Raw genomic sequence first — 26,338 nt, 5'->3', positions numbered from 1 at the left:
GATGGCGGTGTATCATCTTCTGTGTTTGTTTTACACAGAAACGTGAAACTTAGTTTTTGAATAAGTCTGTTCTTGTATATAACCACTTCCTGTTTTATTTGCTATGATCTAATGCTCAAGGTGGGTTCGGATGGAGAAACGCAAATAATAACTATAAATGACCATGTTTTGATCTTTCTCCTGTATAATATGGCTGATCTCCCAGTTTAGTTCCCAGCTGCCGTATGTTAAACCTCTGTGTGCTACTTCTCCATACACAATAAAACTTAAGTAGGCTAAGTTAAGTAGTTTCGACGCCATTCTGTTTTATTAGTTTAAAAGTGAAAGAAAAAAAAACTGTTAGGGTTTGCCATTATTTGGGGACGTCTAATAATCAGTGTAGGTGACACTTCGTGAAGCCAGTGAGAGAGTTAACAGTGAGGTCTGTTCTTCATGCCCAACCCATACTGCGCTCTCTCTCTCTCTCTCTCTCTCTCTCTCTCTCACACACACACATACACATGCAGAGTCAGAGGAAGTGAGAAATACTGCAGCAGTTTATAATTTTTAGATCCGTTACCGAGGGATGACAGAACTTTTGGAGTGTGAAAGTTTCCGTACAATGTGAGAAAACCATGAAGGCAAAGCTGGGATTCATCTGGGATGCTGCCCGAGTGTTTACTGCACTTTGGTCTGTGTTCAGCGTTCACACGGTTTTGCTGGTCTACGGTCAGGAAGGTATGTTCATTCACCTTATATTACCCACAAAATATTGTACAGATATGTATTAATATTCCGAATTAATATTTCGATACGTCATCAGTGCATTCCCTGCTGAAAACAAACAATAGAAACACTCATATAATTATTTGGTTATAATCTGAATTGTATTGGTTTTCATGGGAACTGTAATGATCCCTGTGGCTCAGTACTGGTAATTTGTTGCCTTCTATTATTGGCATGTTATGTCTAGTGGATACCATTAAGGACCAATAAGGGTAATGGTTTTAATGGTTATTTGCAGATATTTAATGGTATTTGTAGTGGAACTGTGATGGTTTCTAGTGTTTGGGGTTGTTGTTTTATTTCCAGCAGAGTTGACATAGTTTGGAAAGAAAGCTTCTCCATGAAATAGGATCAGGAACGTGTGTGACATAAAGAACTATGCAGAGTGCAAAACTTGTTTCACTTTTCTGCATGTGAGGGGCCCCCCCCCCCCCGCATCTTTTGAGATCAGCGAATAATGCATTTGAGCACCCATTTCTTGTTTTTAGTTTGCTTTCTAAAATCCCCACCCATGTTATAAATGAGTTATTTGTATATTCAGTTTGACTGCAAGTAACACAGAGTGTGAACATGATCTTTAGAGGTCAGTAGACCATCACAGACACATCACACCCCAGTTTCCCAAAAGCATCTGCAGTAAGATTAATAACTGTCAGAGTGAGAGAGTGTTCATTATAATGCTTGCTCTATCATCTAGCGATGATTCTGTGACGTGAAACTCATTCAGGTTTGTAATGGATCATCTGACCTTCGGTCTCATCTGTGAGATGAGAATCATCCCTCACACATACCAGTTTGTCTCAACATGAGTGGGGTCAGTGAATCACTGTGGTCACATCCACAGGCTGAGGAGGTAAGGATTATTGGATAAACACACTCACTCGCCAAGTCTCTGTGTACTGTGTCTGCACAGCAGGGAGCAAACCTCTGGATTCCAGCATCATCATCACAGAGGAAGCTGACTTATGCTAGGGTTATTAATTTACATGATTCATATGCTCTAACAAGCCACAGAGATTTTACGAGTCATTAGAATTAGGCAACATAAAGAACAGAAAAGACCAACTCCTGAGGTGAATTTGCTGTCATGATGGACAGAAAGGTATTATGAAGGTGACAGCCTAAACAGCTGAATATCCTGACAGGCCTGCGGGGACGTGCCCAAACACTAAGGTGAAAATAAAAATGACATGTTCCCTGACAGCGTGTGATGCCCTACTGAAATTTAGTGTTCCTGTTTTGGTTAGCCTTTGACTTGACTTTGAAGTGATTTCTTTGAAAAATATGAGATTCATTTATCTGAAGAAATGTGCATAGCCCATTTAATCCATTGTATATTTTATATGAGTCATCTCATTCATTATGATGATGATGATGATGATGAAAAAAGGCATAAAACATTTTGCTTCATTAACATAAAAAATCACTGATATAGCAAATGGTTTAATTTCTTGAAACTGCTAATATTAATCTACGTTAAAGGCAAGGAAGCACCACAAACTGAAACACACACAGACTTATCTCAGCATGCCTGGGGTTCCTAGAAGTAATTACAGCAGAAAGTTCAAGTCCCAGCTGTTCCCAGTTCCCCACTGCTTTATAACCGGAAGAGTAATCTTCATAATGAGACTATGATGCTAGAGACAGACCAGGAAGAAAAAGAAAATATAACTTGAGAACTTTGTAAACTACAGCAACACAAACATCTAAAACTTCTAAAGATCTACAACAATCGGAATTCCTCATCTTTCACTTGGTGGAAAATATAACCACTGCATGACTACAGCCCATGGCACTGGTATTTCCAGGAAATCTCAGGGGAGGTTTGTGGGAAGGGAAAAACAACTGAGTGGCTAACCGTTTAAGATAGAGTCAATGGTGGGATGTGGAAACGGAACTTTAACACACAAGCTCACCTCATCATGGACCTTCATTGTGGAAAAAAAACGTCTAAAAATATACCATCCAGGTCCATTGTATGAGACTCTGAGCCAAAGATACGTTCGGCCCTTTGGCCACGGTGAGTCACACTCTTAGACTGCTGAACTACTTGAAATGAGGGACATTAACTGTCTGACCACAAATGTGTGTTTGTTTTCCTGTGCCAATGATATAGACTTATTCATAGCAACAAAGGGTTTCTAATGATGCTTACATCAAACTTAGAATGCAATGGGTCACTGGAACCTACCCTGTGTAGTCATAAAGCCATGTGGGAATATCAGCGTGGATTGAAGAATGAAAACTGTAAAAGAGACTTGTTCTGTTTGAGACTTGGTGAAGGAATTAGCATTTCATATAATAAGTTTGGAACTCCACATTTGTATATACACTTAAGTAATAAACATGCACAATTCACACACACATACACACATAGTTCCTAGGATTTGGTCTGAAAAAGTTTGCTTTCTGGAACTCCCTATTACTCACCTCCACGCAAACCCTATCATTAACAAGGACTCACTGTAATTATCGTTTTAATTGAAATGTAAACCGAAAACCCCCTGGAGTGTGACAAACTCAAGGGAACTTGGCAGACTCTGGTTCCACACAGGAGTCAGCTGTCGTGCTTGCAATTCCCAGCCATTTTCACAGTTCTTATGCCAGCCCATCAATGCAATGCTATGGATGAAACCTACCACCTGTGAATTACTAACAGTGTGTTATTAACACTGCCACTACACTATATCCACCTCTTACTGGTAGTTTGGTGAGAGATATAAATAGCACTACTTTGGGAATAAATACTAGATGAAAGTATATCTTTCCACCACAGGAAACAAAATAGAGACATCTGTAACATTTATATTATTGATATTCATGGCTATTGTTTATAAATGAATGATCATTCAAATTGAATAAACAAAACCTCTACAAGTTCAAGTTATTAGCATTTTGAAAGCATCTGTTCCACAAGACTGCTTTTTGTTTGTCCAATTTTTTTGCGGCACTAGTCGTGCTGTAATTATGTCTTGTAAATAAGCCAATATGTATTGAATAAGGGAAAAAACGAGTTTAAAATGCAAAAGAGGAATGAATGTATTTTCTCAGCACTACTTAGTTTTGACTGTTGTTTCCACTGCAGGTGATGGGTGTGGACACACAAGCCTGAGTCCCATGAGTGGCACCGTGGCCTCACGGAACTACCCCGGCACTTACCCCAACCACACGCAGTGCGTGTGGAGCCTGAACGTGCCGACAAGATACACATTGCACCTTACCTTTGGGGATTTTGACCTGGAGTGGAGCAAGGACTGCAAAGCTGGCTCTCTTACCATCACCGACAAAAATAAAGGCATCAACTTGGGTAAGGAGTTCATGTTCTCATTTTTATACAGCAACATCCGCAATGCACTGGAGCAAAATTAAATGCAGAACTATTAGGTTCCACTTTTGCAGGAGGTTCCATGTATGTTAGAATTTCTCTGATGCTTACTGCTCTACCTACAGCTAACTAAGTTTGTGTACATGCAATGGGCCTCATTTATCAATGTTTTAGTAAAGTTGGGTTTAAATGTGTTTCAAAGAGTACCCAGAGGAAACCCGCGAAGCAAAGGCGAACATGCAAACTCCGATCATTGTTGTTAGCAAGTTTGCTTTGAACCCCCTCAGTTGGGGGTTTCAGTTTTCATGTTCTCCGCCTGCTTCGGGTTTTCCTCCGGGTACTCCGGTTTCCTCCCCCAGTCCAAAGACATGCGTTGTAGGCTGATTGGCATTTCCAAATTGTCCATTGTGTGTGAGTGTGTGTGCGATTGTACCCTGCAATAGGTTGGCACCCGGTCCAGGGTGTCCCTCTCCTTGTGACCTGAGTTCCCTGGGATAGGCTCCAGGCTCCCCTATGACCCTGTGCAGGATAAGCAGTACGGAAAATGGATGGATGGATGGATTCATTTGTTTTGGATTGTTTGCGTTTAGGTCATTAATATGAAATGACATGAAATTGACATTGTGTGCAAGTGAAGTTACTGAAACTTGTCAGATTAATCTGTATATAAAATTGCAGTAACTCACACCAGTGATAAAATTTTAAGTCTTAAATCGGGATTCATGCTAGTGAGTCTCCTTACATGGAAATTTTTCACAAACTCAAGAGTTTTTCTGAAGTAACTGGATTTTCATTAACACCATATTATTTTGTGTCAGTGCTTCCGTGAATGATTTACAAATAAATGTGTTCGTATCCAGCTTGACAAATGAGGCCCAATGAGAAATACCTGAATGCTTCCACACTCATTAATCATGGTTAAAAGATATCCATGGAGCTGAATCAAATTAATCCACAGTGATCATGTTTGGGCATGAAAACAGTTTACGGATATGGCATACACATTCCTTCAGATAAGTTCTCAGCCTGAGGATAAGCTAAAGTCCAGTTTGTTCACCACAGGCACTGAGGTGCTACTACTCTATAGTTATACCACTTATTGTGTTGTTGTTATTGGCAAATTCCAGGCGGCCTTTCTTGTGTTGCTCTCCAGCTCCAGCCAAGCCCTGTGCCTACACAAGCAGCTTGCATACCTCTCAACAGAAGATACACGATAGTGACTCTCTTTACAAGTACACTCACACACACATACATTGCGCAGGGGCAAGTGATGAGATTTTACATGAGGAATCCAGGCTCCCTGGGGCCTACTATATCTCTCATAGGTACTTCAGGATATGCATTTGCATGTGAAACAGTCTGTGCCATTTTTAGCAGTACTGGAGAATATGATTGTGCAGGTCTAGGAAGCCCTGAGGCATGTATGTTTCTATGTGATTCAAGTACTGAGAGACATGTTCTGTTAGCGCTGTTAGTATGAGTCAGTAATTATGCCAGCTTCTCTCTGAAATGCATTCCTCACAACCCTATGTTTTGTGTTTTTGAAGTTGCCTGATACAGTGGATTAGCTGAGATGTGTATTTGCAAGTGTGTGTGTGTGTAACTAATTGGTAAGCATTCTGAAAAACAGTTGTTCATGCTTTTGTGTGTGTGTGTGTGTTATACAGGACCTCTGTGTGGGCAGCTGGCTGCCTCAGACAAAAACATGTTGGTGAACAGTAGCGAAGTGACAGTACACTTTGTGTCCAGCACTCACCGGTCCGGACGAGGCTTCCTGCTGTCCTACTCAACCAACCAACACCCAGGTACCACACGTTGAACTTTTCTGCAAGCTGAGATCGTCATAATCTTCTCACATACTTTATAACCACTCTCAGAACCCCAAAGTTAATATTTCACAGTGTAAATATTAAATGTCAATGTTTTACAACAGTGTTCTACAGTGGATCTGAAGTAATGTTCTCTTACTGGTTTACAGCAATAGCCAGAAACCTTTTACCCAAATATTATAAGCCAGATGTTTACCTGGCACTTTTTGTTACCAAATATGGACAAAAACATCCTGCTTTCATATGAAGAGACCGTTTGCATGACACTGCAAATGGCCAAACAAAATGTGACGATTAAATAATCAAATAACTTTTTAAGATGCAATACTGTGACCTTTTTCAGTAGACACATTGTGCTACAGTGTTCATAAGTTTGCTTTGCTGTCAGAAACGTATGTGTGTATACACAGAAGTGTGGATACCGGATTTCAAGAATCAATATTCTAAAGCTTGTAGATGGAAAAGCGTACAAATGATGTCAGATATTCTGTGAGCCATTTTACCCTAAACATGAGATGAAAGAGAGATGAAAGCCATCCTTTCCCAAATAATCAGGAAGATGCTGTTAATTCAGTTAAATTGTATTTGTATAGCACTTGTAACAACTGACCTTGTCACAAAGTAGCTCTACAGAAATATATAAATTCCGGATATTGATTTTAAATTTATAAATGTATCCCTAATGAGTAAGCCAGAGGCGACAGTGGCAAGTTAAAACTCCCTGAGACGACATGAGGAAAAACCTTGAGAGCAACCAGACTCAAAAGGGAACCCATCCTCATCTGGGTGACACCAGATAGTGTGATTATAAATAATTTCTCTTCTATAACTGTATATTAGATAGTCATTTCTGAATTCATTATAGTTATAACTTAATGTCTATTGTATTGACCTGAAATTATTAACTACTCAGTGATGGAAACTTGTGTGCAAACTATTCTTAGCAATTGCAGTCCCGAGGCTATGCAAGGATGAACATTCCCAGCCATCCTTGTGGTTTCTATGTGGTACCAGCCACTGTAAATTCATGGTGATCTTTAGGCTGCCTATGTGATGCCATAGGCAGGAGGTTAATTTTTAACAAAGTTAGTGTGATTTTTGTCCCACAAAATGATCTCCCTCCCTTTTTTAATCATTTTTATGAGGTCATCCAGTTGCATATTGGAGTGGAGTATCACATTATTTTTATGGTTTTTAAAAGACTTTTTAAAACGTTTTAAAATAATATATGAGTTTCATTTGTAGACAGTTATCCTGGTATATGTGGTAACTTAGGATAAGTGAATGAATAAGGTTATAGTTTTGGATTTTTTAATTAGATTTTATATTATTTATTTCATTTTGAGTCATTTTCATCCAAGGGATGGATTGAAAGTTTTTTTTTTCATGTCTGATCATTATGCATGAGAAATATACAAGAGTATGTACTGCATATTGTGTATAGGACTAGAATAGACACTGTGCTTGCTTCTTTCTAGCTGCCTGTATTCCACACTAAACTAGAGCTAAAGTCAGATGAATGGTCTATAGAGAAACAAAGAAAAACTTGTTGCTGTTTGCTTTTTATTATATTTCAGTTTGTTTCTGAAGATTTTTTTTATTCTGAATTTTTCATTCAATCTCAACATATCATTTATTTTGGTTTACAGATGTTTTTTTGTTTTTTTTTATAGTTTGTGGATAATTCTCTTGTTAAGACATAAGTGACAGGATAATTGAGAATTTGCAAAACCTCCTGAGAGAAACTCTTCAGAGATTGGAACCAGGCTATCTGAAGTAGATTAAACATCTAAATGTTATCTCACAGAAAGTTTCATCACAAAATGGAATATGAAAGTGTTGCCTAATGTTTTATGGACAGTTTTATGATACAATTCAAATTCATGAATACTTGAGATGTTTAGAGTGTTACTTCTTTCAATGTATATAATGTCTTGTCATTCATCATTCCTTAGGGACATATTGCCAAAAGAATACTATACTATAACATTACAACTGCATGCTGGGCTAAAAAGGTGAAAATGCTAATGGTGGAGTAGGCAAACACTATGTGGCTGTAAAACGATCTGTGAGGCACAGATATATGCGTCTTTGTGTGGGTGAGAGTGAGGTTAACATATTGGAATGAGGCTGTCCTGCTTTGCTGAGCTGAAGATTGTTTGCTCTGTAAGCAGACCAGCAGGCCTCCTCTCCTAACCTGAATAGAGAGACACAGGCCTTTGAAAGTGGCCACACATGGGGAACTGGGGAATAGTAATGTTCCCCTCCTCCTCCACTTCTTCCTCTTCTGCAGTGCACACAGCATGGCAGGTTAACCATCACATCGCCACACTGACATGACAGACAGCTCAGTTTATCAGTTATTCCCCATAGTTCTATGAAATGAAAATTAGTTTGCAGCTAATCCCCAAAGTTGTTTTACAGTATTAATCATATTTAATCATGACTACAGTTTTTGCTTCCTCATTTAATTAAACATATTTGGGGGTATTGAACAGCTATGCTAATGTTAATTGACTGGGGGTGTAACAGTACACTCCAGTCAGGATTCGATTCGATTCACATTACTGGCTTCATGATTCAATTCATTTTGATTATCAGAATAATTTAAACAAAATCTTAATGAAGAAAAATAATGACTAAAAAATAGCTATGAACAGAGGTTTATTATTGTAAACAAAATGTAGTATAGGTTCACTATATCTTAAAATAAATAAATCAGTTTATAAATGTATAAATTATTAACCGAAAATAGAGCTCCAAATTCGGCTAAAATGCCTGTCTTCTGCCGCCTCTTTCTCTGCACTGTAGATTGCAGCAGGGCAGGACTAGTGCTGTTTGAAAGCTACCGAAGAGCTCTTTTTAATGGTTGGATAATTATATAACATATGTGTGTCGGTCACTTCACAAGTGCACATGACTCTCGGTAATGCCGCAGGCTCACCAGGAAAGACTGTAATTATGTGCTTTCTATAGATTTTAACACAATGGATTGCACAGATTGGGGCCTCTGGTTTTCAAACAGTGCAATTGCTTTACATGCATAATTAATAGAATGCGGATTTCCATGATGCAGGTTGACACATTTTTGCATCACGATGCATCATGTAATGATGCATCCTTACACTCCTATAATTGACTTTCATTAGATATGGCTTTTATTTACACTGACGCATTAAATCATAAGCTCCTCGTTCATATATTTATGTACTGTAGTTGTTTGCATACTGTGGTGGTTTATTTATTTTATTTTGACTCTATTTTGTTACAGTATTTATATGATTCACTCAATTAATGTGACTAAGGGAAAGGCTTATATTTTTAACTAAGTATTATATTTATACTTGCTCACTCTACTGAGTAAATGATAAAATGAGTGCAACTCTTTTGTACTTGAGCTGGTTAAAAAATGTTCAATAGTTCTAATTATTATTTTAGTCATTATTGTGCACTCATCGTGCACAGCAACACTGTAAGTGCGGAACCAATAATGTTTACACACAGAAAAATGTGTAGAGCACTCTGTGTTCTGTGACATGAGCACATGACTTCCTGTTAATTGTTTGTTTGTTTATATCACATCTGGAGCCAAGGCCATAACCCAGACAGCGCCGATTGACTGCGTCACACTGTGTTCAGACACTGGGCTCACACTCACACCCACGTAAATGCCTTTAAGTCTGTATACAGAGATCACATGCTTACACCCTAATCATTACACAAGTGTACACAATCATCAGCACAAATTGAGGGAGTTTGTATATATGAGTAAGCATGTGGGATATTTTGTTTACATTTAAGCAGATTTATTCTGTGGCTCTGTGATTGATGCAGCTTCCATTTCTTTTTCCCCAGACCTCATATCATGTCTTCACAGAGGAAGCCACTTCACCTCCCAGCAGATCAGGTAGGAGGCCGTTCCACACTTTTCAAAATTTCAAATTTGTCTCTTTTTTTTATTCTCCCATACATTTTTTATTTTCTCTCACCTGTCTTTTTATTTTTTTATTTTTTTATTTAAAGTTTTCTTCTTTTTTCCCCCCTTTTTTCTGTCTTTCTTAGAAGCAATTTAAAAAAACCCAAAATAAAACCAAAAAAATACCAGCTCTATCATATATGTCTTTGGCTTTCACATTCTGTCTACAAACAGCATAAACTGATCCTTTTATAATTCTGTTCCTTAGTATTATTTACATTATTTATTTATAGATGTGCAATGATTGCAGATGTGCACATGCAATTTTTTTTTTTGTACTAAACATAACCCACCTGTTTTCCAGTGTGTTTTGTCCTGGGGGCTGCAAGGATGTGGCAGGGGAAATCTGGGGTCAGCATGGGCAAGGCTACAGAGATGTAAGCCCTCTATTTCTTAAACCTTATCACCTGTATGAGCAAAATCATTATTAAGATATTGTGTGATGACAATCCTTGAGCACTACAATAAATGAGCGATGACTGGATTTTACTAACTAGAGTATGGGCTAAAGTTCTGGTGTAATGTTGGTGTGTTATTATAATTTGTTAGGGTATAAGATATTTTTTCGCATTCTTCGCACTTTTTTATTCAGTTGTTATTTTCATGTGACAAATTGCAATACTTGTGCCGTTGCGAATGTTGCAGCTCAACGGGGGGGGGGGGGGGGGGGGGGTGTTACTGCTTGCTGAGGTCTCCTATAAGCACAAACACAATGCCAAATTGTTGTTTTTTTACTTGAAATGCAAAATACATCCCGTTCTAGTTCCCTGGTTGTCTGCCCATTTAACATAAATATGCTATGTCACCCAGCCAAACAAATACAGCTGACATTTTATCTGTAGCAAATAAGAACAAATCGTAGACAGAATCAATAAAATCTATAACAAAACTAATTAAATAACAGACTTATTGACACAAGGAGCTGGAGTACAATGAAAACACATTTGGGTTTTTTTTCCAGCCAGATGTTTATGTTACCTCCGTGAAAACTAATCGCATGTCATTATCAAATTGTCACTGCATCGAGCCATCAGAGCATGCATAAATTTTTATGGAGGCTTTTACAAGGATGGAGGTACAGTACATGGATGTAAGTTAAGCACCCAGTCAATGTTTTTATAATCTTCACCTGTCTAATTTCGGAGAACCTGTGGCCAGTGTAGCCTCAAATTCCTGTTTGTGGCTGACAGGAGTGGAGCCCTATGCCCATCCACCTCACAGTTCATGTAAAGAGAGGTTATTTGAGCTACTGTAGCCTTCCTGTCAGCTCAAACCAGTCTGGCCATTCTCCTCTGACCTCTTTCACCAACAAGATTTTTCCACCAGCAAAACTGCAGCTCACTGGATGTTTTTATGTTTTTTGTACCATTTTGTGGTCTAGAGACTGTTGTGTATAAAAATCCTAGAGACCAACCAGGGCTGGGTGATATATCGATATAATATTGATATATGATAAATGATATGCAATAGACTTTTCAGCGATATCGTTGGTATGGTAATGTATTTTTTATGTTTTTCATAATGTAACCAATTAAATGGTACTGAATGGATGCCATTGATTTGACATAATGTTTTTGTTTTACTTAATCTTTTTTGTCTTTGTAGGCATTAAAGAAAAATATCGTCAAACTCAGTTTAACGTTTTTTGGGGGGTTTTTTGTGTGTTAATGCTGTTTTTCAGACAGTTTGTTAGCCAAATTATACAGTGTGATAGGCATTGCATATTGTAGAAATGTCCTGAAGTATCACAATATGATATTTTTGTCATATCACCCAGCCCTAGCACCAAAAATTATGACATGGTCGAAATCACTGAGACACATTTTTCCTCATTCTTCTATTTGAAGTGAACATTATGTAAAGCCCTTGACAATTTGGCTGTACGATTTTATGCATTGTGTTGCTGCCACTTGATTTGCTAATTGCATGAAAGAACAGGTGCACAGTTGTTCCTATTAAAGTGGACAGTGGGTGTACAAATGCCCTGAACTAACTAAATATATGGGGTATATAAAATTACGTGTGCATTATTAAAAGAATTTCCCAATTTTACAGTGAAAATACACAAGTGTGGCAGAGAGGTCATATTCAGAGCTGTTAATGAGAGCTACTGCCTGTGGGAAGAAGAATTTTGTGCTGAAGTTTGCCCTTGTACTGAGCAGAAGCAGCACCAAAGCAGACAATTATGACAGAGGTCAGGATGGACTAGCTGTGTAGAATTGGAGCAGTACTGCCTGTGCGAGATTTAATTTTTTTCAGCTGCCATAGGAAGAATAGCCTTTGCTGAGCCTAGCATCAAAACACCATTTTGGGCTGCCAGATGAAAAATGCCAGAAATACCATAAATATAATGCGGAAACTTATGCTATATTTTGGTGCTTTTGTCATGATCACAGGCCTATGTATAATGTAATTCCTGTGTTGTGTGTTTTGTAGACATCCGTGCTGTGCAAAGCTGCAGTCCATGCGGGGGTCATATCAGACAGCCTGGGAGGCATAATTAATGTGACCCAGCAGAGAGGCATCACACTGTATGAATCAAGTTTTGCTAATGGAGTTCTGTCCAGAACGTGAGTGTGCTACTCTGTCAACTAAGCACACAGACACTCCCTGCAGGAGACCTGCTAAAAGTACCCACCATGCAAGCAAATTTCCATCCATACTTATTATCATTTCACCACTGTGGTAGCGAATGTAATAGTTGCTCAGCTGTTTGAGTGTACAATTTGAGCAATATGAAAATCCCTCTCTCATCCAGAAAATCTCTTCTTTCCTCACAGAGGGTCATTGTCAGATAAGAGACTAGTCTTCCTCAAAGGTAAATCCAGTGCTGCATGCAGTTATTAGAAGTATGTAATACTGATGCTGTGAATAGCTACACCTTTAATAAACATCACTGGTTTAATCACCACAGGTTTGTGTGGAAAAATTCACTTCTATGCCAGTGGGAGTAGTATTATGACCAATGACATAGCACTATATATATAATTATAGAGTAACTAATATGTAGTTTCAACTACTGTTTGGTACTTACATAGAATGTATCATCATTACCCATGAGACAATTGTACATTTTCAGTGTATAAACATGTTGTGCACACATCTGCACTGTTTACTTATTCATTGACTCATAATGTGAGAAATGACAGCTTGTTTTGCTAAGTAAATTTCCCTCCCATGTTCCATGTAATAGCATGTGACAGCCTGTTAGCAGTTATGCCCTTTAATGCATCCTCCATGTCGGTGGATGTGGACAGACTGAACTGGATTCCAGAAAATGGGGATTCGAGAGGCCAGTTTGTAAAGTGGCACACCAGCACTGAGGATCAGCAGCCATGGCTAGAGCTGGAGCTCTTTAATCGGAGCAGCATCACAGGTCAGGAGGCAAGAAGCAATGTATTCTCGTATATCCGTCTTCCTTTAAATACCTTTTGAGTGTATGTCATTGAGTTGTCTCTTTTGTCAGTAGGTCTCTCTTTAACTTGTGGACAAACAATAGGCTGAACTACAGAATGTTAAGATGAACCAGTAATACCTGTCTGTTGGGCACTGGGTTGATGGTATAAATGATTTTTCCAGGAATAATAACAGAGGGACTGTCAAACTATTTCATTGAGACTTACACAATCAAGTATAGCAAAGACCACAAAACATGGAAAATATACAAGGAAGCAACCAGCAAAGAGAAAAAGGTACCTTCATACAAAATACCAATTTTACATTCTGTACCATGAAAACACACAATACCAGTTGTACATTCTTTATTTTTTAATCAAAGTGTACTACTGGACTTTTTTCTTCTTTGTGTGCAGGTATTTGAAGCCTCTTCTGATGGCCACACGATAGCTCTCAACAGCCTGTTTCCCCCAATAACAGCCCGTTACCTCCAGATCTGGCCCCAGAGATGGCACGGCAGAGTCTCTGTACAGATGCAAGTGCTTGGCTGTCCATTATCTGGGTTTCGACCCCGATCCAATGCAGGTGGTGAGGCACCATCTCTCTACTCACACCTAGCCTTTGCTTTGTGTTTCTTCTTCATGAAGCTGTTTACAAATTACTTGTCTGAGTTTCTTCTATATGAGTACAGCACAAAGGTAATAAGGCCTAGGAATTTTAAAACAGATTTCTTTCAGAGCTGATAATTACATGGTGTACAGCATTCCATTGAGTCTGCTTAGTTTCCTGAATGCCATACTTATTAGTTCAGCCAATCCTCTCCTCAGGATCCAGCGTGGTGAAGCCAGTTCCCACAGAAACCATGCTGCTGAATGAGTTCTCCACCGAGAGTCCTGTGGTCATAAGCTCAAGCCAAAGTAAGTTTAAACACTTCCTGATTCCTACTGCATTGACATGGCGTTTTTAAACGTCAGTAATAGGCATAAAAGGCAGTTAACAAGTAATTAAGTATGCACAATAGATCTTAATTCCTTAAACTCCCAGCTATGAATTATTGAGTAACTGCAGTGAAAATAATAGGCAAAGTATGTAGTTACAAGAATGAAGAATGGAAATCTGCACTTACCATCAGTTTCTGGGATTTTAAAGCAGTGGACACACAAAATTAAATCCACCTGACAATGAGGAAGGCAGTACAGGACGTCCATGCTAACAAAGTGAAATGCCCGATACAGATACATCAATGGTGTACAGATGAGCAATAGAAGAGTGACTGTGCATTCATGTCAGTACATTGTTGTGTGGGTGCCCCATGCCCCTGCCCTGGGCGACTGCCCATCTCGCCCATGACAGGATCCGCCACATGGGCAGCATTATTCCTGCCCCATTGTGGCTCTTTTAGTGCCTGTTTCAGTTCCAATTTTTGACCACTTAGTGTAATAATAACTCTGTGGAGTTAATAGGCACAGAGGAAGAGCTGCCCCATGATTACACAACATCTAGAAAGGTGAGCAAATCAGTGGAACATCGGCTTATATCTGTCAAATAGCAAAAAAAAAAATTTCAATCGTTGGTCACTCAAAAGGGTTCATTTGTATTTCAGTGTAATTTACAAGGCTGATATAAATGGTATAACAGAGTATCATGGTCACCACATTCAGATCAGTCCTGTTACACCTATTTTGTCCAACATTTAATGTCTCCTTACTGTATCTAGCCCTTGTGACAGAATCAGTAAGCGGAGTTATTTGTTAAACATGAAGAAAGGCAAGCAGAGCTCCTGTTGTTATGTTCTTCATTCTGCTTATTATGTTGTATTATTATTACATTATTATGAAGATCTGTAAAGATGAAAATCACAAACAAGTTTTTTTCCATGTAGCTTCCATCCATCCAGTGATATTGGTGGTGGGTGTGGTTCTAGGTGTGGCACTGTGTGTGTGGTGTCTGTTGGCAGGAATGTTGTGGAGGAGAAGGTACGTTTCAAAATGTGTTTGTCTCACAATATAGGATGTGCAGAACTGTCATTTATAACAACTCATTTTCAGTTAATTAACACCAGTTTTTCAATTAAAACTCTTGTTTTCAGGAAAAAGGGTGAGCACATGAAGAAGTGTTGCCTTGACACAGGTGGGCCCTGGATACAGTGTTTGATAATGTATGCTTGGCATGCCAGGCTTGTTTTCATGCGGCTGTATTTTCTAGTTAAGTGCTTTTGACTCTTTGTCAGGCTGTCAGGATGTCCATGGGAAAAAACTGCCGTATACAGAATCAGAGCTTGTGTCCTGCCCTCTGGCTAGGAGCATCCATGACAGCCTGCCTAACCCTCCTCTCAATGGTGAGATGCATTAGTGTTTTCAGATGAGCTTAAGATTGCTTTTGCCTCAGAATTAGAAGCTTCTCTAAACATTTAAGATCAGTCTGTGAACAGTCATGTGACAAAAACACGTTTGCTAGTAATTTAACTTGTTAGCATATTAAACACTTATCTGAGGCATGGATTATTCTCATAAATGTAGAACTAACGACATCTGATTTGCAATAAAAGTCAGTCAGTGTGATTTATTGCCTTCCATACTCCAGGGAAAAGATCCACTAAAGTATTAATGTAGTAATTCATAGAGATAACATGAATCAATAAAATGCTTGACAATGATTGTTAAGAAGAAGCTGTAGGACACAAACGTTCTTCCACATGACACAGCCAGACAAACTCAAGAGAAGGCCCGAGTGCATTCTTCTCTTTCGCTCTTTCACTCTTTCTCTCTCTTACCCTCCCTTTCAGTCACCCAAAAGCAGCATAAATGTGCCTTTCTTTAGTCCGCTGAGCCTCTGTGAAAGGGTCTCTGTAATTTGTGCCCAAATGAGGGGCACTTATGCTAGAGCAGTGCTCATGTCCACCACCACCACCACCACCACCACCCCACTCCCTCAGGCTAACGAACTCTACAGTGAGGCCTTCAGTCACAAAAAGGACAGAGGGTCAAGACAATCAGACTCCCTTTACAGTCATTCTAATTAAAGCAGATTCACCCAATTGGAATTCCTCCAGTATACTGAATAATAGAGATTAAGACATGCATAGGGACCAGGGTGGCTGGTATAAATGGGCTAAGCTAGCAGCGTTATAGCCCCCTGTCTATCAAAGATAAAACAAAATCTTTATACAGTTTTGGCCTGCACATCAGATTATTTTCTGTTAACAAATGTCTTAAGGGGGATTATTTAGGACTTTCGTAGAACCACATGCAACAGTACCACCAATAAAGGTACGGAAAATACATGGAACAGTATGAACGAGACTGGAGCTGATTTCTTTATAGCCCAGACTCATGCAGCCTATTAGTGACATTTGTGTGAGGGATTGAAAACCCTATAGATTTTATCTCCTTTCAGCCTAACATATGTAACACGTCATCCGCAGCGATTGAGAAGGCACATGTGAAAATACTGTTGCAGTTCACTCATGTAATGACTACTGTATGCTGTAGTATTTATTGTATCCAAACCTTTGACTGATAGTGTATGTGTACCTTATAAACTGTTAACACAGAGCACTTCTATGAACAGTCACTGTCATCCAGGTGATTTGAAATGTCTAGTAGTAATAAGTCACTCATCACTCAATCAATTAAGGTCGTGCTAATAAAGCCTTTCCTATGACTCATGAAACTGCTTCCAGATTATAACATAAGTCCAGTTGCCTTCTGTTTATGGTCTTTCTACTAGACCCAAATAGTTATGTGCATACTTTTGCATACATATACATTGATTCTATCAGTATATACAGTATATTTGACACTAACTTATTAAGTTTAATAATTAAAATTAATATTCAAATGGTTTTCATAATGTTTTAATTTAAGAACTGCACATTTCTCTGTAAGACCACAATACTTACATTATTTTTTTGCCAGACTATGCTGAGCCTGATGTTCTCGCAGGTGGACAGAAAGTGGGTGTCACCTTCCGACCACCTCTGGATGAGGGCTACACTGTTCCCTTTTCCATTAACCATTATGACACACCAAATCAACTTCCTGAATACGCCGAGCCCCTGCGGCTCGAGCCAGAATACGCCACACCATTCAACGAGCCAGTCCTCAATCCCTCCATCATCACACATCTAAAGACTCTGCAGAACCTCTCTCACCTTCACACAGCTCCTAGTGCTTTACAATATGATTGCCCTGCTCACCGACGCCTTTCCAACGGATATTGCATTCCTTTAATCAATTGCACAGCAAACTACACACAGCCCCAGCCTGTAGATTCGGTAGTTCAGCATACGTATCATGAGCCCCTGTGAGCGCTGAACACTCAGCTGTAAATCTTATCAGTGAAGGTCATGTTTGCAGTTTTCAGCTGTAAATTTTAAACGTTTCCAGGCTACTGTGAGACATAAATAAATCCACTGTTGGCTCCTGTGAGATGCAGATATAGTCAGTTGGACCACGCACAAGTATATACTGTATTTATTATTATTGTTATCATTTAGAAATGAACAAAATAAATCTTCTTTTTTTTTTATACAACTTTGTTAGATGGAGGTGCACAGTGACCCAGTCTATGGATTCATTTCTCCTTCATTCCTACCACAAGCACCTCTCTATAATGCCTTATAGTTTATTAATGACTATGAGGGTATAAGAGACATAGCTGCAGAGGAATACAGTCAGTGCCATGCGCTGTAACTACAGTTTTTACTTGTTATGGATTTTTGGTCAGTTTTAAACCTATAATGTATCTATATATTTGATTAATTCAGCCTGAAAAAGCAGCATTGTATATCCAAAGCACCTTTAATGATATGTTAAAATGATAAATTCTATAACAGTGAACTAGATTTTTGAATTATGGGTGCAGTACCACTGTATTTGTTATTGATTAATGACTGTTTTATATGAAATTAAGGATTTGGATTCTATGATGGACCACTGACCTTTTTTGTGTATTTATATGAGTGATTTTTTAAATAGAGGCTAATATTAATATACAGAAAGTGCATACTGTATGTGCTTATGGTACACCAGTATGCTGAGGTACAAAGCAGCTGTTTTATTGTTGAAAAAATAAAGTTATAGTACTTTTTTATAGAAAACAGTATCTGTCTTATTTATCGTGATACTCAAATCAGTGAAAATGGATTTGTTCATCAGCAGGGGTGGAACTTACTTGAGTTCTTCGAATCGTGTTGTTTTAGCCGCGTTTATGCTTTAATTAAGAATTATTTAAATTGACTACTTGCACGCTTACTTAATTACATTTCCAAGAAAAAAAAACATTACTTTTTACTCCTTACATGTAGGCCTTCAAAGTACTTGTTACAAATTTCAAAGGTCTCTTCTTCTCTCATCCAGCCAACTTCATTTAGCATCCAATCAGGTTCATAAATAAATGAAAAAAGAAAAAAAAAACCTGTGCCAATTTGTCATCTGTGGTGACCTATGCAACATAGTTAACACTGTAGCTAATTGTGTGTGTTTCAATGAGGGATAATCCACCAGATTTCAGTGTGGAAGTTGAGGATGAAACTCCCCCAGTTTAAAGACGTAGTGTAGGCTGGTTGGCATATCCAAATTGTCCGTAGTGTGTGAGTGTATGTGCGATTGTGTCCTGTGATGGGTTGGCACCCCATCCAGGGTGTCCTCCACCTTGTGCCCCGAGTTCCCTGGGATAGGCGCCAGGCTCCCAGCGTCTCCATGTATGATAAGCAGTACAGAAACTGGATGGATGGAGCTGAGGTAGGTTTAGCTAAGTTATTAACATTAGCTAACTAAGATAATTTGGTTTTTTATTTTTTTTGTTAATAGCAAGTTAGACTAGAATTGATTCCAGTAGCTAGGGTAATTGTCTAGGCAGCAAGTCAAATTCAAGCTAATGGTAAATATTCCAGAGATTGCATGATGAACTTATAGAGATGTGAATGATGTTTTCAAGCAAAATGGTGTAGCTGCTTTAAAATGAAAAATCATCTAACAGTTTTAGTCAAGTAAAAAAGGTTACTTTTCACAAAAAACGTGACATTAACTTAATTTCATCAGTTTAAAAACATTTATTTTCTACCTTTTGCATACTCGAGTATTGTCAAGTAATATTGGAGAAGGACTAAACCCTACGTTTCCCATCATATATTTAGCTCATTAGCACTGGGGTGTGTGTGGGTGTGTATATATGTATATATAGAGAGTCCCCATCACGTTATGCTCATCTTATACATCTTGTGTTGTGCTTTGTTGGATACTTTATTAAACTTTTCACTTGTAGTCTGCATTTGCATCCGCTTCAAATCCCTGACGTGACAAGTACATTTAAATGTTACAACTTTTTTTGGATGGATACTTTTAATTAAGATTTTGACAAATTATTTTTGCTTTCATTTAAGTATAATTTCTAAGTATATTGTCCACCACTGGTCATCAGCTATATTATTAGATCTGTGCTTAGTTACCTCACCCATAACACTGCTGTACTTGGAATGAAGGAAAGAACCAGTTCCTCCTATATGTAACTATACTGTATATCACAAACTATAGATCACAAATAAGGGGAAAACAAAACCTATTACTAAGAATCCCTGAATGCAGTGTAGCCCCAAATTCAGATGTTATTAATATAGTATATGTAACAGGTACTACTTATTATGTATGAAGAATTACACAGATCTCAAATCAACCACACATAACAGATAGACTTAGTGAGGAATAGAGATGTGCCTCCACCCTGTGGATGTTATGAAAAATAGCCACTAAATGAAGTCTGATTATGTAACAAGAAAAATTTATTTGTTGTCTTAATTTTGCATTGGAGATATTTTAGAACATAAACAGTACACTAAATAAAAACAGTTCATAAATATTTAAATAGATGTATATTTTTGCATTAAAATAAAGCAAATCATACTAATAACTAGACCAACATTCATTCATTCATTCATACATTCATATGTCTTTAGTAACCATGCTGAATTTTGGTCAGGGTCATGATGGATCTGGAGCCTATCCAAGGAACACTGGGCAAAAGCGAGAGAATTCACTCCAGAAGTGAAGTGTCTACTGTACCGGAGTCTACTGTACCTGCCACCCAAGTAAAATAGTAGTCTAATAAAAAGAATATGAGTAATTATATTATTTACTGTAATACTTTATCCACCTCCGGCCTACCAAATAGATGCTATAATATTACCTCATATCAGCTCTTGGCATGGCTCCATCTGTAGTTGGATTCACTGAGTTTCCTGGACTTCATGCAGGCATGTAGACATAGTTGTAGGTTCGTTTAGACTCAAAATGAAAAGATTTTTTTTTTTCACTGTGCCCACTTTATCATATTACCCAGCTTTGGGAAAGAAGGTTGTACAAGGGTTTTTATTTTTCATATATATATATATATATATATATATATATATATATATATATATATATATATATATATATATATATATATATATATGAAATTTATATTAATAAATATATATAATTTTTTGCATACATTTTAGCTTCATAAAGAAAACCTCTTTGGTAGGAAACCCCTATTGCTCTACAACTATTTAGGTTTTAGATTTAACCTTTATTGATGATGTCCAGTGTTTACTTGAAAAACTCTGTGCTTCTGTATGGTCACTGTTAACCTCCTAAAAGCACTTATTGTTCTCTGTGTTTGTTGCACCAACCTTATTTGTGCCTCTGTACAATGTTTATACTGTTTAATATTAGAGCTGTGGCAGGTTTTGGGAGGGGGTGGGGTTAAGAACTGCCAAAGCTTTTTGAAGGATAGGAAGTAAAAAATGTTGAGCCTTTTGAAAAAGTATGAATAGTTGTTGCAAATCTGTCCGAGCTTTCTTACATAAAACTGTCAACGCTCTGAGTTTAATGATATCCCGACTTCCTATTTGTTTCACAGTTAATGTTTTGCTGCTTCACTGGTGCTTATAAGCTGATGTAAATTATTTACACTGGAAAACTCAGCACATGTCCTTTTCTGACCCCATGTGTACTACAGAAGAATTTGAGAATAACAATGAACAAAGTGTAACACTTTAATTTTGTTGCACATCCCTCCTGTTTGTGTCCTAAGGGAGGGAGTGCACTTGAAGTCCAACTCCTGTTTGGAATGCTTCATTTGAGCACAAATTAAAGGGGGGAGTAAAAGAATTATGTAGTTTAACAACCTCAAAATGTATTAGACAGTACAATAACATTACCTGAATGGGAGTGGGAGTAAACACTTTATTACTGCTGAGCACTACTCTAAATCGAGATAATTTCTCTCCATGCCTACATGAGTAATGAGTATGAGTAATGTAATGAGCAGGACTCAACAGGAAATACTGGGCATGTCCTGATATGAAATTACTTGGTCCTTCCCTCTGGCACACTAAAGAAACTCTGCTTCTCTCCCAAACCACTCCCTCTAACAAGTATGAGCAAGCAACAATGATAAAGCACATCAGAACAGGGAGGTTCCTCCCCTGCACCAGCTCAGCTACTCTACATGGCATTATTACTCAAACCTGACTTTAAGAGAGACAGGAGTTAGCTCTCACGATAGCTATGGACTTCAGTCTTCGGACTGATAATGTGTAACGTGAAAGCTTCATTGGACTTCCAGCAGAAACACTATCCTGCAACTTAGTACTGAGACTGTTGAATTTGTGAGTCTTGGCTGTGGAGGTCTGTTGTGATAAGATCTTCTTAGGCCTACAGAAGTCATGGACCTGACACTGTGGCAGTATCAGTTCCGCATCATCATGCTTGGCGACTCTACGGTGGGCAAGTCATCCATGCTGAAGCGCTACACGGAGGACCAGTTCCTGGAGTGTATTAACGAGACGGTTGGAGTGGACTTCTACGTGCATTTCCTGGAGGTGGAGCCTGGTATGATGATCAAACTCCAATTCTGGGACACAGCTGGACAGGAGAGGTTCAGGTATAGCACAGTGACAATTAATGTATTTTATTGTTAATTGATATTCTGGGGATTCTTGCTATCCTGTTCGTGAATTATTTCCTTTTCTAAAGGTTCTACTTGTGCAGTCTTGGCCCAGACTTGGAATGTTGGAATGTTAATCTTATTGATTTATGGTTTTAAAGGAGGTAGCAAAGTAGTTTCTTAGATTAGTTGCAGTAAAAACATACATTTTTAAAGACCAGATGCACTAACAGTACAAAGATCAAAACTGGCCACATTTGCCTAACCCCATGTTTGTGAGACAGCAGAAATGCAAATGATGCAGTTTTTCTTTCGGCTCACGCAACACTCCAGTTCCAGTTACAAACATTTGGAAACATGTACATTCATAATATATGTTTTGTGCTTTTTGCTTACAATTCCATTTTACACTCAAGCTACTGAGTTAATTTTGTGTCATAGTTTAAACCACATTAAAATACATTTACCATTCACTTTATTAGGAACATTTACACCTGCACATTCATGCAATTATCCAATCAGCCAATCATGTGGCAGCAGCGCAATATGCAATCATGCAGGTCAAAAGCTTTAGTCAAAATGCCAAAGCCATTAGTGATCAGGGGCCACTACTGACCATGCTGTCTTGGTGGGAGGGATGGCATACTCTCTCTCATGTCAATCACAATGATGCAGCAGTTCAGAAAGATGTCGTTGGCTTGAAGCACATGTTAGCGTTCACACTCCTTGGTTGGTAGCTGTTGTATGAAAGATGGGTAGAGCTGGCTGATGGGAGTTTACACAGAATGGTGGCAACAAACATCCATTACATGGTCACTGAGATCACATTTGTTCCCCATTCTGATGTTTGATGTGAACATTAACTGAAGCTCTAGACCTATATCTGCCATTGTTCTGCTGCCACATGAATGACTAATTGGATAACTGTATGAATAAGAAAGGGTACATGTACACCTATTAAAGTGGTCAATGAGGGTAAGTGTATTGAGAGCATCAACATACTGATCTGCTAGCATATTTGTGTCATAATATAATGCTAATGTTCCGCAAATGGGACATTTAATCTAAAAGCCTCAATCAACTCAACACCTAAGATAAATAAGTACTGTATGTGCAAAGCGCAGACCTTTTACATGTCGAGATTTATATACAAAAAAGGACCTGATTATAGGAAACTAATACTACCTGAGAAAATCAACTCTTTACCCAAAATTTTTTGAAAAACTACAGTTGCTTGTGTATCCCTATGATGCATATTTCTTATTAAATAAGACATTTCTTTTTATTGAGTGAGATCATATTTTAGGAGATACACTATATGACCAAAGGTATGTAGAAACCTAACCATGACCTTCTTCCCCAGCTGTTCTTCCCCAACTTCTTACATAGCTGCTGCCACAAAATTTTAAGCACAATTGTCTAGAATGTCTTTCTACTGGAATTAAGAGGCCCAAACATGTTCCAGCATGACAATGCCCCTGTGCACAAAGCAAGGGTTATGAAAACATGGTTTGCCAAGGCTGGTGTGGAAGAACTCTAGTGGCACCTGACCAAAATCTAGTGGAAAGCCCTCTCAGAAAAGTGGATGTTATTATAGCTGCAAAGGGAGACTAAATCTATAATGGGATGTTCAACAAGAACATATGGCCATGATTGGTCAAGTGTTCACATACTTTTGGCAATACAGTGTATTTATGCAGAAAACCAGATAATTACCAAAGATTACCAAGTGCATTTTTGCAGTTCAGACTGTAATTAACTTCTGTCTTACGGTAATTATGAGGGAAAAAGAAAAAAGAATGTTACAAACCAGTAGTATTTCCAGGGGAACACAAGCAAATGTTACAAGAGATAGCAAATGTTACAAGAGGTTTTAAAGCCCTCATACACTCAAAATATAACTAATGTACAGTATCTGCTATTACATTACCACTATTCCTGTTGTAGGTCAGTGACACGCTCCTACTACCGGAACTCAGTTGGAGGCCTGTTGGTGTTCGACATAGGGAACCGCGCCTCGTTTGAGCATGTGAGAGACTGGTATGCAGAAGTGTGCGAGCATGTCATGCCTCATGCCATGATCTTCGTGCTGGTGGGCCATAAGAGCGACCGTGAGTTGGACGAAGAGCGCACTGTTTCCAAAGAGGAGGCTGAGAAGCTGGCTGCTCAGCTCGGAACAACATATGTAGAAGCTTCGGCCAAAACAGGCCAGAATATCCAAATGTGCTTTGAGGTACTGACACGGCGAATCTACCAGGGGCTGCAAAGTGGAGAGGTGAAGCTGAGAGAGGGCTGGGATGGAATAAAGAGTTCAGCTCTACAAGCACAACAATTACAGAGTCTCCAAGAAAGTGAGCAAACAAAGGAGAAAAAACGCTGCTGTTAGCCCCTTACAAACTGTCTATTAATTATACTATAAAGGGAACATTGCATCATTGATGTCCAATGTCTAAAGATTCCTCTAAGAGACTATTATCAATATGGTGACCTGATGCTGATACTTACTAAGTATCACCATCAAGCATTATTCCCTAAACACCTGATTTCACCAGTTTGATTTCCTTTCTGAACGAATAAGATCTTACAGGAGCTATGAAATCTGCTGTTTTGACATATTTCTAGCAGGAACCGAAAATTCCTTAAAATTACAATAGCAATGTGGAGCAAAATTTACCCTTAAAAAAGCAGAATTTCCTTTTTTTTTATTATATGTTTTATACTTTTTACAGATGGATGTGCATTTTCTTTGCTTGATTTAGATATAGGAAGTTTACAAGATAGAAGTTTACCTGATACTAGATCGTGAAGCATATCTGAGATAATGTTATAAATATGTCATATATATGGAGAGGCATAACATGAAAATATTTAAGTATAAAAATATATGGTTGTAAAGTTGTATCTACTGTGGCTTTATTGAAAATCAAAACATGGCTCAGTTTCTTAAAATCACATAATTGTCATATAGAACCCTATAATTCCTAGGTCTCGTTTTGGGTAATTAGTTATTTAACTGGGGTGTTGTCCAGACTCTGTTTCAGGGTACACAGCTGTTGCATTGTCTCTCTGCTGCATTACAGCCATATTAGCATTGTCCTTTTCATATTTTGGTAAGACACTTTGGGATACATACTGTATATCTTACAATAAAAATTCCAAAAGACAAATCTCAGCTCGGAATTTTTCCTCAGTACATTTGCATAATGTTTCTGCTTAAGAATAGATTTTTTAAAAATGTATTTTATATCTAACCAAGATATCTCTGAATTCTAATAAGAAGAATGATAAATTATTCAATCAGACTGTGTGTGCTTCAGATCCATCCCACTTTTGACGTAATTGTTTCTTGCCTTCAGAGGTGATCAACTCTTGGCTTATCAAATTTGGCTTATATGGTTCTTTCACATTACATTATATTAAATGTAGGTCCCTTACATTTTATTTTCTTTGTTATGGACACTACTATTCTATTCTATAGAATAGAATACTTCTATTTGTAGTGATCAGCAAAGGGAGTGTTTGTTTGAGGAATTTTATTTGCTAATTACTACACATAGAAGCAAAAAGTTATTAGTAACGTATATTACCTCATGCACTCTAATATTAACTATATGGCCAAAAGTATGTGTCATGCTGGAACAGGTGCCTTAGTTCCAGTGAAGGGAAATCCTAATACTACAGCATGGAGAGACATTCTGTACAATCATGTGGGCAACATGGGGGTCTTGGTTAGGCATCCACATACTTATGGCCATATAGTGTATCAGCCACATTTTTCTGGTGTCCAGTCTTAACTGGTAAAAATAGATAAAAGTTCTTCGGAAATTTAGGTCAAAATCTTAAATTTATAATGGGTGTGTGTGTGTAGGTGACTGTGCCCGAGTCCCCTGGGATAGGCTCCAGGCTCCCTGTGACCCTGTGCAGGATAAGCGGTATAGAAAAAGGATGGATGTAGTACTGAATTACAACAAGGTACTGGATTTGGTGGTTCTAAATTGTCCCTAAATGTCCATGAGTGTGTTGGTGGGCACATTTTGCCATATTTCCACCTCATGACTAGTGTTCCTGTGAGAAACACCAGATCCACCACAACCCTGTTCAGAATAAATGAATAAA

The 26,338-nt window shown here is 38.2% G+C and overlaps 2 protein-coding genes across 4 annotated transcripts; both read left to right on the top strand.

The window, feature by feature from the left end:
- Nucleotides 1–465: 465 nt before the first annotated feature.
- Nucleotides 466–18,392, top strand: si:dkey-34d22.1 (discoidin, CUB and LCCL domain-containing protein 1). 3 transcript variants are annotated; one of them, XM_017475659.3, is made up of 15 exons: nt 466–717; nt 3,851–4,072; nt 5,758–5,895; nt 9,775–9,826; nt 10,200–10,272; nt 12,332–12,465; nt 12,676–12,713; nt 13,089–13,271; nt 13,475–13,587; nt 13,708–13,876; nt 14,119–14,208; nt 15,174–15,267; nt 15,381–15,421; nt 15,522–15,629; nt 17,209–18,392. In XM_017475659.3, the coding sequence occupies exons 1-15, from the start codon at nt 615–617 to the stop codon at nt 17,598–17,600; spliced, it is 1,950 nt and encodes a 649-aa protein (XP_017331148.1). In that variant the 5' UTR covers nt 466–614; the 3' UTR covers nt 17,601–18,392. The 3 variants fall into 3 exon arrangements, with proteins under 3 accessions (XP_017331148.1, XP_017331153.1, XP_017331140.1); XM_017475664.3 differs by having other exon boundaries at nt 13,708–13,879; nt 17,236–18,392; XM_017475651.3 differs by having other exon boundaries at nt 467–717; nt 13,708–13,879.
- Nucleotides 18,393–21,722: 3,330 nt separating this feature from the next.
- On the top strand, nt 21,723–25,389 carry rab42b (RAB42, member RAS oncogene family). The gene is made up of 2 exons (XM_017475644.3): nt 21,723–22,219; nt 24,170–25,389. The coding sequence occupies exons 1-2, from the start codon at nt 22,002–22,004 to the stop codon at nt 24,606–24,608; spliced, it is 657 nt and encodes a 218-aa protein (XP_017331133.1). The 5' UTR covers nt 21,723–22,001; the 3' UTR covers nt 24,609–25,389.
- Nucleotides 25,390–26,338: the final 949 nt, after the last annotated feature.

This window comes from Ictalurus punctatus, chromosome 1, assembly GCF_001660625.3.
Source record: "Ictalurus punctatus breed USDA103 chromosome 1, Coco_2.0, whole genome shotgun sequence".
Taxonomy (NCBI): Eukaryota; Metazoa; Chordata; class Actinopteri; order Siluriformes; family Ictaluridae; genus Ictalurus; species Ictalurus punctatus.
The sequence above is the reverse complement of the archived record's forward strand: the minus strand, read 5'-3'. Positions and strand labels throughout refer to the sequence as shown.

Excerpts from the sequence above, each read along its gene's own strand:
- si:dkey-34d22.1 (XM_017475651.3), top strand. The coding sequence starts at position 615 with ATGAAGGCAAAGCTGGGATTCATCTGGGATGCTGCCCGAGTGTTTACT. Across the intron at positions 9,827-10,199 it reads TTCACCTCCCAGCAGATCAG|TGTGTTTTGTCCTGGGGGCT; the intron begins GTAGGAGGCCGT and ends CCTGTTTTCCAG. Across the intron at positions 12,714-13,088 it reads GAGACTAGTCTTCCTCAAAG|CATGTGACAGCCTGTTAGCA; the intron begins GTAAATCCAGTG and ends TCCATGTAATAG.
- rab42b (XM_017475644.3), top strand. The coding sequence starts at position 22,002 with ATGGACCTGACACTGTGGCAGTATCAGTTCCGCATCATCATGCTTGGC. Across the intron at positions 22,220-24,169 it reads GCTGGACAGGAGAGGTTCAG|GTCAGTGACACGCTCCTACT; the intron begins GTATAGCACAGT and ends TTCCTGTTGTAG.